This window comes from Eumetopias jubatus, unplaced genomic scaffold (assembly GCF_037043125.1).
Source record: "Eumetopias jubatus isolate StellerSeaLion01/CBP00866 unplaced genomic scaffold, mEumJub1_p1.0 scaffold_3, whole genome shotgun sequence".
NCBI lineage: Eukaryota > Metazoa > Chordata > Mammalia > Carnivora > Otariidae > Eumetopias > Eumetopias jubatus.
This window is the reverse complement of record NW_028274809.1, coordinates 78414454-78432598: the sequence shown is the minus strand read 5'-3', so window position 1 is coordinate 78432598 and position 18145 is coordinate 78414454. Positions and strand designations below refer to the sequence as shown.

General features: G+C 36.7%; 1 protein-coding gene across 1 annotated transcript in view; it reads right to left on the bottom strand.

The window, feature by feature from the left end:
* Positions 1-18145, bottom strand: part of NEB (nebulin) — a 196655-nt gene that overhangs the window by 89941 nt on the left and 88569 nt on the right. The window contains exons 70-84 of the mRNA XM_088021705.1: positions 17718-17921; positions 16896-17000; positions 12695-12802; positions 11065-11376; positions 9649-9852; positions 9057-9161; positions 8039-8146; positions 6447-6758; positions 4382-4585; positions 3897-4001; positions 3646-3753; positions 2953-3264; positions 2038-2241; positions 1103-1207; positions 71-178 (exon numbers count right to left, since the gene is read on the bottom strand). Of these exons, the coding sequence (XP_087877831.1) occupies positions 71-178; positions 1103-1207; positions 2038-2241; positions 2953-3264; positions 3646-3753; positions 3897-4001; positions 4382-4585; positions 6447-6758; positions 8039-8146; positions 9057-9161; positions 9649-9852; positions 11065-11376; positions 12695-12802; positions 16896-17000; positions 17718-17921 (2604 nt within the window). The remainder of the gene's footprint in view (positions 1-70; positions 179-1102; positions 1208-2037; positions 2242-2952; positions 3265-3645; positions 3754-3896; positions 4002-4381; positions 4586-6446; positions 6759-8038; positions 8147-9056; positions 9162-9648; positions 9853-11064; positions 11377-12694; positions 12803-16895; positions 17001-17717; positions 17922-18145) is intronic.

The window sequence follows — 18145 nt, the reverse complement described above, 5'->3', positions numbered from 1 at the left end:
CCAATTTTTACAAAATACTCTCCCTATCTGTTGTAGGAAGAGAAAAACCACAAGGAAATAGAGGCTGTACCTCACTGGCGATTTCTCTGGAGGCTTTGGCTTGTTTGATTTCAATGGCATCTGCTCTTAAGTCATAGCCTTTCTGCTTGGTCTCATTCCAGTCTTTTTGGTAAAGTTTCTATTGAGGAAAAACACAGGTTTGTTTACAAAAATTGAAAATAAGTCAATATACTCAAAGTACCCAAAATATGAATCATATGACATAACGAAAATGAAGACAGCATAAGGAAAAACAGTCATTTCTGAGTTTTTCTTCTGATTGTTGGCTATTTCCTTCACGGAGTACAGGATACTTCTGACTAAAATTTTAAAGCTAAACATCCAGATCTACTCAATGTTTGAATATTTATCTTCATCACAATATGGTACACATCTGAAAATACCCCAGCACGCAATACGTGGAAAGTAAGAATCAACTGTGAAGCTAGAAAATCTTCATCAAGTTATCATGAAAGGTCCAGTCAGATTTTTTTTTTATTTTTTTTTCTAATGTTGCCTTTTGACTTTTCAGAGATCCCTGCTAAAGGGATGTCACATAGATATTTATATATATCTCACTCTTTGGATAGGATTAAAAATTGTCTTTTCGCTTTTCTAATGGCTTTGAAATGTCAAGCAAGACAGTTGCAGTACTTGTATTTGTACTAAATCAATCAAAAACCTATAAAGATAAAAGAGACTGTTACCTCATACTCCCTCAAGTAAGAGAAATTTAACTAGGGATTTCATTATTCTCAATTAATAGATGATGAAACTGAGCTGTGGACATTGGATATAGAACAATGCTTTCAAGATTGAAAGGAGGACCCCAGTAGGATTCAGATATCCCAACTCTTTGGTGGATATCCATGGCTCTAAACTCATGTTTAAAAGAGAGAATTTCCATTCATATTGCATTGGGAATGGAAGCTAAAGAGAAAATGTCTAGCACCAAAAGCTGTATATATCTCTAAGTTAGGTAATTTGTCCATCATACCACACCCCACAAGCTGACATATATTGTCCTATAAAGGCTTTTACACTTCATATTGATGCTACTTACATTGCTGATTTGCAAGGCATTTATATGGGCCTGCAGCATGACTGGCGTGTCAGAAGGAATGCTGATGTTGGTTTTATCTTTATTCCACGCATCATGATACAGTTTCTGTGGAGAGAAGGGAAATATTATTTTATTTATTTTAATAGTGGATATCTGAAACATTAAGCCTTAGAAATTAACCTGGAAATTTTTTTTTAATGTTTGTGATGGTTCATTATATGTGTTAACTTGGCTAGGCCACAGTACCCAGATACTTAGTCAGACATCATTATACCTGTTTCGGTGAAGGTAGGTTTTAGATGAGATTAACATTTTTATCAGTTGACTTTGGTAAAGCAGACTACACTCTGTAATGTGGCTGGGTCTTGTCCAATGAGCTAAAGGCCTTAATAGAGAAAAGACTGACTTCCGCAGAGCAAGAAGGAACTTCGTCAGCAGACCATCTTTGGACTTGAACTGCGACTCTCCTGTAGGTCTCCAGCCTACTCTGAGTTTATAGACTTGCCAGCCTCCATAATCATATGGCCCAATTCCATAAAATTAAATCTCTTTGTGTGTGTGTGTACACAGAGTCTACAGGTCTATCCACACCTCTCTCATATGCATATGTAAGCACACATATATACATGTACATACATATATCTATATCTACACATATCTATATCCCCTATTGGCTCTATTTCTCTAGAGAACACTGACCAATACAACATCATACCATTTAAAATGCAGCATTATGCTACAGGTTTTAGCATTTAATAGGAGTTAAAGAAATATTTGTTCTACCTTGGCCTTTACCAAACTAGCCAACAGATTGTTAGAGTTGCTCCTGTCACTCCAAGTCCTCCAAGAGGAACAGCCCACGTGCTCGGTTTGGGCGGCATAATGTGAGAACAGAGTCCCGCAAAAGGCATGTTTGGTAACAGGATGGTTCTCACCTCACTTATTTGCAGAGAATTGGCTTTTGCCAGGACAACGTCTGGCGTGTCAACAATGGAAGTGAACTTCAAGGCTTCTGGCCGCGTTCTATAAAGTCTTTCATTCACCAGGCCTTGAGCATTCTTCACCCTGTTCATTTCTACGGAGTCTTCTGGCATCCAGCCGATGCCACGCAGCCACTCCAGATCTGCCTTATATACGCTCTACAATGATGTGAGACAGAAATTATGTCCATGGTTAGACACACCATCTCTTAATTGAAAAGTCAAGTCCATGGGAGTGAGGGGTTGATAAGCACAGGAGATGGGGGTTCTGAAAAAGTAGGACCTGAGATTTTATAGGACTCAGGGGTTTTAATAACAATGACAGAGTCATCTGTAAAAACATACTTATGTATACTAGCTGTGAAGAGTGATAAAGTCATAATAATGCTGAATTTCATAATTATTTGATATTTCCAAAAAAACCTATAGAACTAACAACACTTTTAAAGGAAATTTGGTTGAATCTCATTCCATTTTAATCCTACAATAATTGACTGCAGAAAACTGTATAGTGTATTGGCTATAGTATAATAGTGGCAGTTACTTTAAAAATATTCAGATAATTTATGTTTGTCTGCAATATATTTTCACTGCCAGAAAGTACAGATGACATGATGAAAACAGTCTGCAATCTACGCCAGGGAATAAAAGACATGGCCTAAGTTGGGTTCTTCATCTATATTCTTTGATTCCTAGGACATAACTCCTGACCATGGATTATGTATTAGATAATGTGAGTGGTGCCCGCTTGGGGGTATGCAGTGCATAATCCATGAGTCTATCCACAGAGGGGTCCATCGAGGCACTACCTAGACAATAAATAAATCTATGTCCTCTCATTCCATCTCTCCCCAAGTTTGTGTTACGTACATCGCTCTGCAGTTCATAGGCCTTCTTTGCTTGGATAATGTCGTTTTGATCAGGTAAGCATGTCCAGTGATGCAGGTAATTTCGATAATCAATGTCACTGACCAAAGTCTGACATTGTTTGGCCATCACGATGCCTAACATGTCCACCGGGCTACTGAATTTGGTCTTCCACTTCTGGAATTCCTTCTTGTACTCCCTTTCACTTTGAATCTTCCCTGCATGTATGGCACACATAATCTTGGGGTCATCTTCAATGCTCCGGGCTCCAATGTGGTGGCCTTTCTGTCTCTCGTATGCTTCTTTGTATTTGTACTAAAAGGAGAGAAATAGAGCCTTAGAAAACCAGTTTTAAGACCATACGCATGCTGACAACTACGGAAAACGTGAACACCCACAAGCAAATGGGTAAGAATTTCATATGGCAAACATTTTGGCATCTCTTAATAATTTTAAACTCTTTTACACTCTCATAAGCATAACTGTAGCATACTCATATATCTTTATTGGTGCAGCCCTCTAGCTACAATTCCAAACTGTGCTATTCTTCTCTGTGAGAACAAGGGACAAAGTCTTAGAAAGTAGGAAGCAGGAATGGGGGATACATGTGGAAACAATTGTGAAATGTGGCCCACCAGCCTCACGGTGGCCATTCAGCAATGTGACACCAAAAGGGGTTGGATGGAGGGCACTTACATCACTGGCAATGTCCCTTGAGGCTTTGGCACTTTTGATGGAAATAGCATCAGCTCTCAGATCGTAGTCCTTCATCTTTGATTCATCCCATCCCTTGGTGTAAAGTTTCTAGGCGGAGGATAATACACAACAGAAAGATTAAAATGTTTTGGAAAGGTCAAGAGGCCAATTCCAGACAGGAAAGTGTAAGGCAGAAAAAGTATTTTAATGAATCCTAGAAAGGCTTAAGAGACAATCAGGAAACCTCTTACTTGGCTGATATTGGCAGAATTGCTCTTGGCCAGTAGGATTTCTGGGGTGTCCGGCATCACGTGGATGGAGGCTTTGTCAGCATTCCAAGCTTCTGTGTATAAATGCTATGGGGGAAGTGAGATAAAACCCTTTGTTAAAGCCCATACATTAATTTTCAAATTTAACACATTTTGCGGTAAAGAAAATGTACAGGGAAAATAACAGATCGATGGATGTCTCCACATCACTGCTCAGAAGGGTATGTGCATTACTCTAGAGAAATTATCCCAGGCTATGCTTCCTCATGCACACAGAGAATGAGGGGATACAGTGTTAAGCACATGCAGGCCCAACTAGAAATCAAATAGAGGCTCTGTTGAAGACCTGCATGAAAATCAGGCCCATTATATCTCCTTTCTCTGGAAACCCTTGAGGGCATTTCTCACTTTATGAGCCAAGTCCATGGAAGGTATGACTCAGGAAATGGAAACGGTTGGATACTCACCTTGCTCATCGTCAGGGCATTATTCTTGGCGAGGACAATCTCTGGGGTGTCTGTAATACATGTGAATTTGAGCTGGTCTGCAGGCTGGCGGTACTTCCTTTCACTCAGGATTTCTCCAGCTCTCTTCACCTGCTCCACCTCTACAGAGCCAATGGGCACCCATCCAATGCCTCTCAGCCACTCGAGATCAGCCTTGTAAATAGCCTGAAAATGAAATAATGTCAAGTATTACCTCGACAGCCTGGTGTTTGATCTTGATTTAGCAGAGAGACAATGTATAATGCTGAATCTTACTTGTGTGAACTTCTGGAAAGACCCACAGAACTGACTGACTTTGGTGCAGAGTGGCTAGCCAAACATTTTGTCCCTGAAGGTAGCCAATGTTTTCTGGTTTAAAGACTAATAAAATCTGCACTCACTTTGGCAGCACATATACTAAAGACTCGTAAAATCTAATAATATGCAATTACATTGATGCAAACCCATTTTAAGGAAATCAGTGACTGCCACCTGACTGGAAGTATTTATTCTCAGATTTGATTGCCTGTTCCTCCTTGTGTGGGAATAACACTCTATCAGAATACACCTTGTTCCTATCCCATGGGGCAGTGGCCTTCACAACCAGCCACATATCATAAAGGTGAACACTGCTAGCTGATCGCATGTTGAACTAATGTGTTTTCTGGGGACAGCAAAAAGGGCATCTTTCTTCATGTGATTCTATATACATGCTTCTAAACCAAAGAGTACATGTATTTTTACTCTTATTCATCTTATCCTCAATCCCCTTCCTTGTGTTATAATTTAAATAAAAAAGGATATTTTCTCTCTTCTTCATTTTTCTTCTTTGAATTTAAATAATTGGCTAAAGGAGAATTTTTCTCATAAGTAAAGGTAACAGTTCTTTTTATTCGTATGGCTTTTGGGGAAGACTCTTTTTTACAATGCCATTGTGTTTATCATTCCTTTAAAAGTCCCTCCTTGTCAGAACCTGATCAAAAAAACAAGGAGCTACTATACCAATGAGGTAGCATTTGAGTCCCAAGGACAATCTACTGGCTGACAACAAAAGTGCCTCACATATTTCTAGAGAGCCATTGTTTTCAGCTTCTTAGAAAAATTGTCTCAATATGTATAGTTCATTCTTAAACTTCCTTGCACAAGTAATAGGTATTTAAGTTAAGCAGTCAGAAAAATGATAATGCAATCAATTCATTTGGAAAATCAGGTTGTGTTAAACCAGCAATCCTGAACCTGGCATCAATGAACTTGAATGGAAAAATATTATATCTTTATTTTTGTTAACCTCTAATTGAAATACAGCATTTCTTTCAATAAGTATAGGCTACAGATCATAGTAGCATTAGCACTATTTGAGACTTTGTCAGCAATAAAGATCACAAATATTTTCATATCCTATTACAGTTGTTGCAGTCATCCTGAAATATTTATGATCATTACTTCTTTGTAATTAAACTAGTTATTACACCCAGTGCTAGATCTTTTATTTAGTGTATTAAAAAAGTATGCATATTACGACATCATAGATGCAGTTTAATATTTTCATAACCATATTTCGATGTGATCAATTTCTTCTGAAACATGTATCCTGCATTTTAGGCATTTCATGGCATTGTCTCGAGAAGCTGTCCCTAGTCTCACAGGACTGCCAAAAGATTCCATGGCACAAAAAAAGTTAGAACCCCTTTAAAAAAATCTTTTAAACATGTGCTGATTTGGTCAGAACCAATGAGGTAATCTGCCACATGGACGCTTTCTATCCCTGAAAGGGAAAAAAAGTAATTCACCTAATAAGCCCTCATCTCCTCCTCCTAAGGGAAGGTGATCTTGTCTGAAACAATCCTTTCCTTTCTTTTGCTAATAACTTCCTTGTCCTACCCTCCTTCCTATAAAAACCTTCCATTATTTTACAACTCTTTGGAGTTACCTTCTACTTGCTGTATGGATTGCTGCCCCATTTGTGAACTGCTTAATAAAGCCATTTAAATCTTCAAGTTAACATAATAGAAATAAATACATGGTAATGAATATTAGACCCACTCACATCACTCTGAAGGTCATATGCCTTTCGGGCCTGAATGATGTCATTCTGATCAGGCAGACACATCCATTCATGTAAGGGATGTTTGTAGTCTATGTCACTGACTAAGGTCTGACACTTCTTGGCCAGCACCAACCCCAGCATGTCCACTGGGCTGCTGAACTTGGTCTTCCACTTCTCAAAGTCTTTCTTGTACTCCCTGTCACTCTGGATCTTGGCCACATGGATCGACCACATTATCTTGGGGTCATCCTCAACTTTCCGGGCCCCAATATGGTGGCCAAGCTGTTTGCGGTAGCCTTCCTTGTACTTGTACTGAAAAAAGAAAAGGGATATGAGTCTAATGATAAGAACATCTCATTTATATAACATTTTATAATTTCATACACACATTATTTCTTTGGATTTTTCCTTTCACAGTGCGGAGAAAGGTTAATATTATCAACCCCATTTTAAAAGGCAGAAACCTAAAGCCTAGAAGGGTTTTAGGTGATTTGTTCAAGATGACATCACAAAGTAGGTGAGAGCTACTAGTTCTTATATTCTTCCCTTCTATTAAACTGCACTACCTACTTTACATTTGATTGCTTAATAAATAAAGATAAAACATCTTGTACAATCTAAAAAACATCTACTTAAAGATGTGGCTACTTTTTTTCCTAAAAATGTGTTGTTAAAGATATTTTAGAATATATCTCTTATAAATAGAATTTATACTGAATGCCCTGATTGAGAGAATGGGCTACATTTAGATAGTCTCACCAGAAAATATCTTCCTTATTAGCCTGTTATATCTTTGAACTTTCACCGTAAGAGAGTCATGCCTTGGGTTAACATTCTATACTTTTAAAATTCAAGAATAATATGGTCTATTTTACCATGAGATGATCATAGTGTGGGCTCTTTTAGAAAACGTTTTGATAATAGAAGGAATGAAGTGTAAATCTAAGGCATGGGGTCCCTCCAGAAGAAGGAAAGCCTGGATTTGGATCCTAAGGAGCCCTGGTACAAAATGAGGGCACTAGATACCCTCAAGAGACATTTCTCATGAGAAGGGAAGGGCTACAGAGAAGAGACAAGTGAGTGCTGAGAAAGGGCTTCAACTTCTCAATTTGTCCTTACAACCAGTTAGGGGCATCTTGGTAGGAGAACCTCACTAAAAGTTACAAAGAATGAAACAAAACTCTAAAATGCATCCATCATCTAGTCTTCCTTTAATGCCAGAATAAATGGACAGAAGTAATAGGAAAGAATTCACATTTTTATTGGCTGACTCACATGTGCTGTCAGTGTTTCTACAAACATCTGCGTCAATTGCTGCTCAACTTCTGAGGCTCAAAAATATGAACCCATTTTTAGTGTCTATAAAACACTCATTCTTAAAGACCATACTTCTATCCCTGACTGATTAACAGGTATAATGGACACAGTATCTTGTGGTTTTGTTTTTTATTTGCAACTTTGTACATGGGGGAATCACTACATGAAATTGAGACTTGTAGAGACAACCAAAATTGTGGCAAGAAAAATGATAAAAGCTGCCGTTTGGGAACATCTTTGAGTAAGAAATGCCTCTTCCAAAAACATCAACTTACATCGCTAGCAATATCTCTTGAAGCCTTGGCTGCCTGAATTGGGATGGCATCCAAACGCAAGTCATAGCCTTCCTTCTTGGACTCTTCCAAAGCAAGTTTATAGAGTTTCTGTAGAAAAGAGAGTCATTAATCATTACTCCTTCCATAAAAAAATAAAGCTGTTTATTATTAGATTTTTCCCTGTCCTCATTTAAACTATAGAAAGAAATCCACAAAATCAAGTATGAGGGTGTGTTTCTCCAAAACTGCTTCATAGGTGCTTAAGGACTTTAAGGCACATGTTCTAAACTTTGGGATTCTACTCATTGCTCAATTTCAAGAATTGGGGTGGGGGGGAGGAAGATCAGCATGTGGTTGCCAAAATTTTGTTTCGCCAAATAAGCAAATGTAAAAAAAAAAAAAAAAAAAAAACTACTTCCACCGTCATAATATAAAAGAAAGGCCATCTTAAAAGGAGAAAGAATAAGGACATTATTTTCCAATTGAATATATTTGGATTTAAGAATAACTCAGTGTATTGTATTTATTTTTTCTCATTTTGCTGTGGAGTATCATCACAGACCATGATCAATCTGTAGACTAGGCTTTCAGAAGAATTGCCCTGATGAAAATGCTGGTCCTGAAAGAGATGCTTAGAAAAATGCTTGCAAAGAACATTAAATGGCAACCAGAACATTACTGAAGCAGCAAAATAATACAGGGCATGATAACCCACTGGGTTCCAATACATCACCTGCCTGTTTAATCAAGTAATGACTTGATACCCACACTGACCTGTAGGGGAAGGCAGTAGGAATATGATTCCCATTGAAGTATTTCTCCATAAGCATTCCATTCCCTGATATCCTGTTGCTAAAAGGCTGGTCTATACTGTGGACATACCACACAGGCCAACATTGAATCAAGAGAGAACTCTTTTCTACCGATTTATAAGTTAGTTGAAACATTTTACTAAGGAAATAGTTACAACAGCTCATTTTTGCCTTACTGTTCATTATGTGATCAACAGTTTACTCACATCACTGTAGTTTATGCGGTTGAGTTTGGCGAGCATGATTTCTGGTGTATCTGGCATGACATGGATTGTTTTCTTATCATTGTCCCAGGCTTCGGTATATAAGTGCTGTGGAAAAAAAAAAAGATGAGAAAAATTATTTTGGCATTCACAGACATTTTTCTTTTGACTATGTGCCACTCACCTCTCCTCTAAACAAAGAAGAAAAATTACTGAAGTTGCATAAATTCCTACTTTCCATGTAGATAAATCACTATTTCCAAGAGTATGTAGCTTACTAGTTTACTATTTCACTGACTCAGTTATTACCGTTCCTTATTAAAATTCTTTAGCAATTCTGAAAAGTATAATTGGGTTGCGGGATTTAAACTCCACAATTACGAAATAATTACAGCACATAGTACTTTTAATAATTTAGTATCTTGAAGTATTATTGACTATGGTATTATAATGGAAAAATCATTTTGAAAGGTATCCTAAATCCTAAAGGAATTTTAGGAATGCCATAACATGTCTTTTTTTTTTTTTTTTTTTTTTTTTTTTACCTTTTCCTATGGTGAATTCCTCGATCTAACAGTGAGGAGTAAAAACTCACCTTACTCATGTTCATAGCATTGTTCTTTGCCAGAACCTGCTCTGGAGTGTCAGTTATGCTGGTAAATTTCAGTGTCTCTGGACGCTGACGGTAGATATTATCACTCAGTATCTCCATGGCCCTCTTGGCTTTAACAACTTCCACGGAACCAATCGGAACCCAGCCAATGCCTCTCAACCATTCAAGGTCTGACTTATATAAATTCTGCAAATCAGTGGATAAGAAACATATTTACTAATTCAAGCTTCAGATTCGTAGTTACAAAATGGCTAGAGAAATACCAAAGTATGGAGGAACAGATAAAGCTCCCAGCCTAGCTGATCACTCGTTCACAAGCATTACTGAATCCTGAGAATAATTTTTTTCTCTGAGCATTTTTTGGTACAGAGGATTAGACCAAGAAAGATGAAAGAAGTTTTGTAAAAAGAAGACACCCGTGCTTGAGGGTATTACAGGATTTTTACACAAAAGCAGAGCTTCTTTAGCTTTGGAAAGTGCACTCTAATAGCTTCCAGTAAGACCCCACACTCAGACCAATGCTGTGTGAGTGTTGCAGTCGCAAAACCTCTTGCCTTTTTTGTTTAAGGGAAAAGAGGTGAAATTCAACTATAGTAATGAGTTTCAACATGCAGTAATGCTAACCTTCGCAAATCACACTCTTGACTTGCATTTTTTAAATTGTGATATAATTAACATGTAACAACATATTAGTTTCAAGTGCACCACATGATGATTCAGTATATGTATATATTGTAAAATGATCAAGAAGTCTAGTTAACAACCATCACCACACATAGCTACATTTTGTGTAATAAGAATTTTAAAAACATCTTTATACCCACCTTCAAAATCACAAAATGTCAAGTGTATAATGTAGTGTTGTAAAGATAATATATTAGATATTACCCTAATTATTCATTTTGTTTTACTCAATAGTGCATGCTAACTATTTTTAAGAATTAGATGACCAGTTTTGAAAAAGACAGGAATATCTTAGTATTTCCCTCTCAGTAGGTATAAAATATGTTTATTAAAATAACTTAGCATAATATACTTCTCTTCCTACTTCTTCCTCCCTCCACACCCACATTTCTACCTCTTCAGCCAAAAATGTGCAGCTCTATATTTTTGAGAACTCAGTTTCATCTAATTCATGCAAAGGAAGCCTGAATCACCAGGAAGAAATATACCTGTATATAATCACCAATATATATTTTATTTCCTCTTTTACATACGACTTCTGGGGAAGAAAAACTGAAATAAAGTGTAGTGCTTTCCGTGGGAAACTCTTTTTAAACATTTAATCATATGCTGTTTAAAATTACAACTAAATTCCAGTCCACTGGCTTAGTAAAAAGCCAGGGACACGTCTTAGATCTGCTTTTAACGTGCAGAACCAGCCTCAGGGGTACTCACGTCACTCTGGAGGTCATAAGCTTTCCGAGCCTGGATGATGTCATTCTGGTCGGGCAGGCAGGTCCACTCATGCAGAGGATGTCTATAGTCCACATCACTGACCAAGGTCTGACACTGCTTGGCCAGAACGATACCAAGCATATCCACTGGGCTGCTGTACCTGGTCTTGTATTTCTCAAATTCTTTCTTGTACTCACGGTCACTCTGCACTTTGGCAATGTGCAGAGACCACATTATCTTGGGGTCGTCATGTACTGCTCGGGCACCAATGTGGTGACCCAACTGCTTACGATAAGCTTCTTTATATTTGTACTAAAAGAGAGAAACCAGTGAATAAGGAGGGAGCACCGAGGGCTGTTTCCTGTCATTGTTTTGGTGATGAGGCTTTTCTCTGAAATCTTAAGACATTGGAGGGTTTCAGGGCGTCTGGGTGGCTCAGTCAGTTAAGTAGCTGCCTTCAGCTCAGGTCATAATCTCATGGGTCCTGGGATCAAGCCCCCCATCATCGGGCTCCTTGCTCAGTAGGCAGTCTGCTTCTACCTCTGCCTCTCCCTGCACCTTCACTCATGCTCACTCTCTCTCTCAAATAAATAAAAGACATTAGGGGAGTTTCATCATGTGCTGCTGAGATGCCACACACTGGAAAATGCTTACTCCCAAAAAAGAGGATGTTGTACTCATTTGCACATTTCCACAGAATCATACCACAACGATCCCTTTATATTGTGGTACAAAATTTTATGTTGATAAAAAGTGATTAAAAAGTGAACTTTGAAAAGGTGAGTTTAATTACAGTGATAAACAGTGTCTCAGAAGTCGGTCGTGTGGGTGGACTCAACTGAGAGGTTTATTTATCTTTTTTTCTAGGGCATTCAGAGAAACAATTTCCTCTGAACAAATAATCTGGAAGGGGTAATTTAAAAATAGGCAATTTTTGTTGTTTTAATAGGTACAAAGTTTCAATTTTGCAAAATGAAGAAGTTCTGGGAGTCTGTTGTACAATAGTAAGAATACACTTAATACTGCTGAACTATACACTTGAACGTGGTTAAGACAGTAAATTTTATGTGTTTTTTTCATGATTAAAAAGAAAAACCTACAAAAATGGACAATTTGCTACTATTTGGATTAAAATTGAAGTTGTCCAGGAATCTGAGGTCTTCATTTTCAGGGTAAAGGAAAATTGATTTTGTGGGCCCCTTAGCAAGGACACATAGCTTTTCTGCTATCCTCTGTCTTTCCTCAAGTCATGGAGGAGAACTCTGTAAAAGCCTGCTTCTTTCCTGGCATCTTTGTCTTGAGTGTATCCTGAGAAGAGCTTATAAGGTTTTATGAGAAGCTCAACAGATGTCTATCTAGCTTTAATCTAGGTATTCAATCTTATTAAGCAAAGACCAAAGGACAAGAGTCAATAGAACCACATTCCAGGCAAGGCTTTGTCTCTTTGATGCTTGTGATCTTGTGCAGGTTACCTACTGTCTCAAATCCTCAATTTATTTGCCTACACAATGGAAGGTAAGATGGAAGACTACAGATCCATGGATTATGACTACAGAGACTCCCAGCTATGATCCCTGGTGCAGGGCCTTGGCCTGACCGCAGCAAAGGGAAGGATGTGATCAGCTCTTACGTCACTGGCAATGTCCCGGGAGGCCTTGGCAGCCACGATAGGAATGGCGTCACTTCTCAAGTCATAGCCTTCTTTCTTGGCTTCTTCCATGGCCTGGCGATAGAAGTTCTGAGGAAAGAAGTAATGGTTTTTAGATATAGTACTCACTTGCACTCTAAAAATGTATTTTTGTCAAAAGAAGACTACTTTGGATGCAGAACTAACTGCACTAATATGTTAAATCTTTCTAAAAAATCTCTTTTACTTTCTATTTATGCAAGCCATTTAAGGTAAAATTTTACATTCAGCAGGTTTTAACATTGCAAGTTCTCTTTGGAGAACTTGGGACACAAACTAAGGACACAAATCCTTATAGATTTTAGACACCACGTCAATAGCTTTCAAATGTGTTGGATTGTTCAGCACTTGCTCTTCTCATGAAACAACCAAGAAATGTTGATTTATTTAACTCCGAATTTGAATCAGAAACAATTTTATTAGCAAAGAATATGGGTATGTAATAATGCACAATACCTACCACTATGAGTACATATGCAAAATCGAACAGTGCTGAGCTAAGGATAATCTGCTGTTCCTGAATGTCTTTGTTAATATTGATTTGCTCCCTATTCATTTTGTCAACTGCTAGAAACTGCTAGCAGACATAGGAATATCAGGTACCAAGGATTTATGAGTTGAAAGCATAAAATTGATAAAATTATATTTGATCTTTTTTTTTTTTTGGCAAATTGGAAAAACCACCCCACTGTTCAGTTTCTGTGGCAGGAGAGATATACACAGAAAGTGGAACACAGCTGTTCCATGGGAACACAGTTTGAGAACCAGTGCATTAAACAAATCATCTATACGGGAGGTGGTCAGCCTTTTTTACTTGTGAGCCACCTATAGGAATTTTGACCAATCCTATATCATGTTAAAAATTTTTTTTAAATAATTGCTAATGTTTTTAAATCAAAACATAAGTAAAAATATACATTTTGTTAATTTTTAAACATAAAAAGTAAAAATTATTGCATCTCTTAATGTTATTTTTGTGATTTATAGGAACTCATGGTACCTTGATTGAAAAGGTCTTGGTGGACATTAATGAATTAAATTGTCTGGCACATTTTTTTTAAATACCCTCAGGCATGCATCACATTAATGCACAGGTATGCCTTTCTTTTTCCTCTCTTTTTAGAAATAAAATCTTTATAAAATCTTACCCAGTTAAATATCTTAATGTATGTCTTAATATTTAAAAATGTGTATTTTCCTTATTTTGAAAAATTTCAAACCTACAGAAAAGTTTTAAGAATAGCACAATGAACAGCCAGCTACCCATTTATTAACGCTTTTGCTATATTTACTTTGTCTTTCTCTTGTGTGTGTGTATGTGTGGTATGTATATTTCTTATTTTCAAGAATAACCAATTGGGAGTAAATTGTAGACATCACGACTTTCACTTTTAAATACTTACACTCATGTATTGCCTAAGAATAAAGTCGTTTTTACAACCATAATATATTTATTAAATTTGGTAAGTTTAATATTGACACAATACTGCTATCTAAGAGATAGTGAATACTCAAATGTCACCAACCGTCCCAGTAATGTCCTTTATAGCAATATTGCTTTTCTACCTAGAATCCAATTCAGGAGTGTGAGTGACATTTGGTTGTCTCGTCTATTTCTAGGCCTTTAATCTGTGCTTTTTGTTTTAAAGTAAAAGAAGCGTGACTAAGAAGGAAGTGGACGCCACTTTAACGCAGGGGCCCCTCCAGGAGGATAACTTAGAAGGGTCCTAGGGAAGTGGAAGCTATGTTAAGTGATCTGCTCAGACCAATACAAGCCAGCATACCCATTGGAAAGACTTTGTGTTACACCTCAAGGACACCTAAAGTTTGAAGGTAGCTCATCTTTATGCCTCCAAACAGAGACATAGTTCTTAAACTGGTCTATGATGGAGTAACTTAATCGTTAATTTCAGTTTCCCCCCTTTCCTCTATTAAGAGAGTTATTGAGTCAAGGAAAGCAGTCGCAGAACCCATCGATAGTTCTGGGAAACGGATCTGGAAATCACTTATGGTTTTAAGGGCAAACAATGACCTTGATTCTTTAGGGCTTTATCTTTCTTCCTACTTTACAATGTTCCGTATTTTGTCATTGTATAAGGCTGTATAAAGACAAAATTTTAAATGTAAGGAAAGGCTTTAAACAGTGTGGCAGAAATAATGAAAACTAATTTGCTTCATTATTATGCACCATTCTCACATTATATTGAATTAAAAATGCTGGAATAGTATCTGAATTTTAAATATGCAGAGGTGCTTAATTTTTAAATGACTTAAGCATCCCAGAAGGAAGCTACTCTATGTTTTTAATGTAGATTATTAATGTGACAAATTACATTCTTCCCAAGAAAAGATTTTACAAGGAAAAGCTAAAGTGAAAATAAGAATAAATTTGATACATTTGAGATAAAATCCCAAGGGCATTTGGTCTTCTTAAAAATTCCTAGAAATGTTTATTTTATAACTGGAGAGTCAAATAGCTCCTCTAATATATTTTTCCTCGGAGGATGCTGTCCTTACGCATAAGTGGAAAAAATGTGTCTAAATCATCTCATGTCTTCAGGCCAAACAAATAGATTTATTTCATTCTTTTAATATTTGAAAAAGATGCAGGGTTTCAAAAAAGAGAATACTTCTGGTTACCATCAAGACGTTTTAAAGCTTGTCAGGCAAGTTATTTACCCAAGAGAACTAGAACAGCTAAATGAGAATTTAAGAGAAAAAAAGTAAAATGTTTTTTTTTTTTTTTTTTTTTGGTTTATATTTATTGAGCTAAGTATGGAATGAAGGTACCAGTTGGGTTGAGAAAAAACTCAGGAGAGCCATTCTGAGATCTAACCTTCAGGAGACAGTCTTTAGGAAATTAACATGCTCATGTAATTTTAAAGAAAATAAAACCGGCTGAAAATTGCAGAAATAAAAGCCCAATTTCCTTTTAGTCTGAAAAAAAAAAAAAAAAACCCAACCAAACAAACAAAAAAAACACCTATCTCATCTGACCTAATTTTAACAAAAGGGAAAGGCTTAAAAGATCATTACAGTTTGGGATAGAAACTAATTTCATCTGTGTGGGGTAAGACAGACCTCTTGGGAAAAGCTAAACCAACAGAGAAACTCTGTGGCCAAGCGAAAGACCGCTCACTCAAATTGTCAAGGGCAATCAAATACTTATGATCAGGCTTGTCCTCAGGTCTATTTAATAATGCTGGAGGAAGGGAAATTGTATCCTCTTCATTTCACTTGTCATGGTTACTTGATACAGCATGCCTCTTCTCTAGGGACACATTATTGTAATAAGTAGTAGTTAATACAGATAGAAGAATGAATATGGTCAAGTCTTGAAAATGAGTACTTAATTTTCCAATGTTCTCAAACTGAAAAGTCCCTCTTTTTTTTATATGAAGACACACAAACATGTAAGAAATCATTCACTTCTTGAATAAACCAGATAATTGTTGACTTTGGCAAGTACAATTGGATAAGAAGCTGTTTCTGCAGCAGTATTTCTGGATTGCCAAGTATGTGATAACAAGTTTGGTGAGGTGGGAGATAACATATAAAAAGTATATTTTATTGTCCTCAATTTTGAAATGGATGGATTTGAGAATTCTCATTTCAGTTCTTGTAAATAAAGTTATTTTGAGCACATTACATAGATCTAATATGCATGGTAACTTGAGTGTACAGGGAAGAAATTAAAGTTTATTAAGTATCTATTTTGTGCCAGGCTCTAAGCTTGGGCATATTATATACAACCTTACTTAGTCACCACAAAAATTTTTCAAGATATGTATTTTTATCCCATTCACAGGTGAGATAACTGAAGAAAAACTCACAGAATACTGAAGTACTAATCTGATAAATAGCAATCATTATTTTAAAATTAAAATTATAATAAGTTTCAATCATTAATAGTTGAGTTTTTTTCTTCTGACATAGAGACATTTTTGTATTTATCATATTTCTGTATCTTTTTATCTATCTACCTCTTGATAGATGGCACATATATTCACAGTAGGGTGATGGGATTAAAAAGTCAAAACTAAGCTAACTGGTGCACATGAGAATTAAATCCAGAATTCTAAATTTACTACATCAGCAAAAAATCAATGTGTTCAGATTAAGAAACCAAAACAAATGGTCTTACCTCACTATAATTTATTTTATTTTGTCTTGCTAACATAATTTCAGGTGTATCAGGCATGATGTGGACTTGGGTCTTGTCTTTGTCCCAGGCTTCTGTATATAAGTGCTGTGAATGATAAAAAGGGTAATGAATGAGAAAAACAATGTTTGTTGTAAATAGGAGTCTCCAGTTTAGAGACCATGACAAAGTTGAAAGCTAGCCTCCTCACTATCTATGCTGTGTGCTATAAGCCAATACTCTTTGATCTCTTTGAAATTACAAGATACTTATTGTCACTAAATATAAACACAGACTAAGATACGAAAAGAAAACGCGTGTTTTTTGATACATGATCACCTCCAATTAAATTACAAGTATTTTCCAAGCATATACACATATCCCTATGTGCTGTGGCTACATTAAATTCTTCCCATGGTTTTGTTTGTTTGTTGTTTATGAACTGCAAATGAAACTGGATATGCCATCTCCAGATTTCTTTTTGATAAACATTATGGAGATGTGCATTTGACTTGTTTGTTTTTTATACTCACCTACATAAGTACCCAACAAGAAAGAAAACTTGATATCAAACATGTATTACTCTCTTTGATTCAAACAAGTTGACCACCAAACATCTATCCTATTCTTTGGCTATTTCACAGGAGATGTCAAAGCAGAAATTCCCACATACATTTTTGGAATCCTGATGTAACTGAATAGAGAATGCAATCAAATCACTAAAAACAATATGGCAATTGGATAAAATGAAAAACACTAAATTAACCATAGATATTCTCAAGGACGTATGGTTCCATTTTAATTTCCCCACAACTGGGGGCTCACCTTGCTCATATTGAGGGCGTTGTTCTTGGCCAGCACCTGTTCCAGGGAATCAGGCACACTGGTGAACTTCAGCCTGTCTGGAGGCTGGCGGTAGATGTTGTCACTCAGGATCTCTGCAGCTTTCTTGCACTTGACCACATCCACAGACCCAATGGGAACCCAGCCGATGCCTCTCAGCCACTGGAGATCTGATTTGTAAATGTTCTGGTGAGATCAAACACAAAAGGAAGTCTTACTTAAGCTGTTATGACACTTGATTTAAAAAAAATGAAAGAAAAAGACTGAAAAACTTTAATAGCCAAACTTCATGCCTATGTCTTTTCAAATACGAAGCCCAATTAGATATAGCTTGGTGGTATCATGTTCTCTCTAAAAGAAAAGTAAGGCTCAGTCAATGAGAGGCAAAGAGAAAAATGTTATTACTTCTG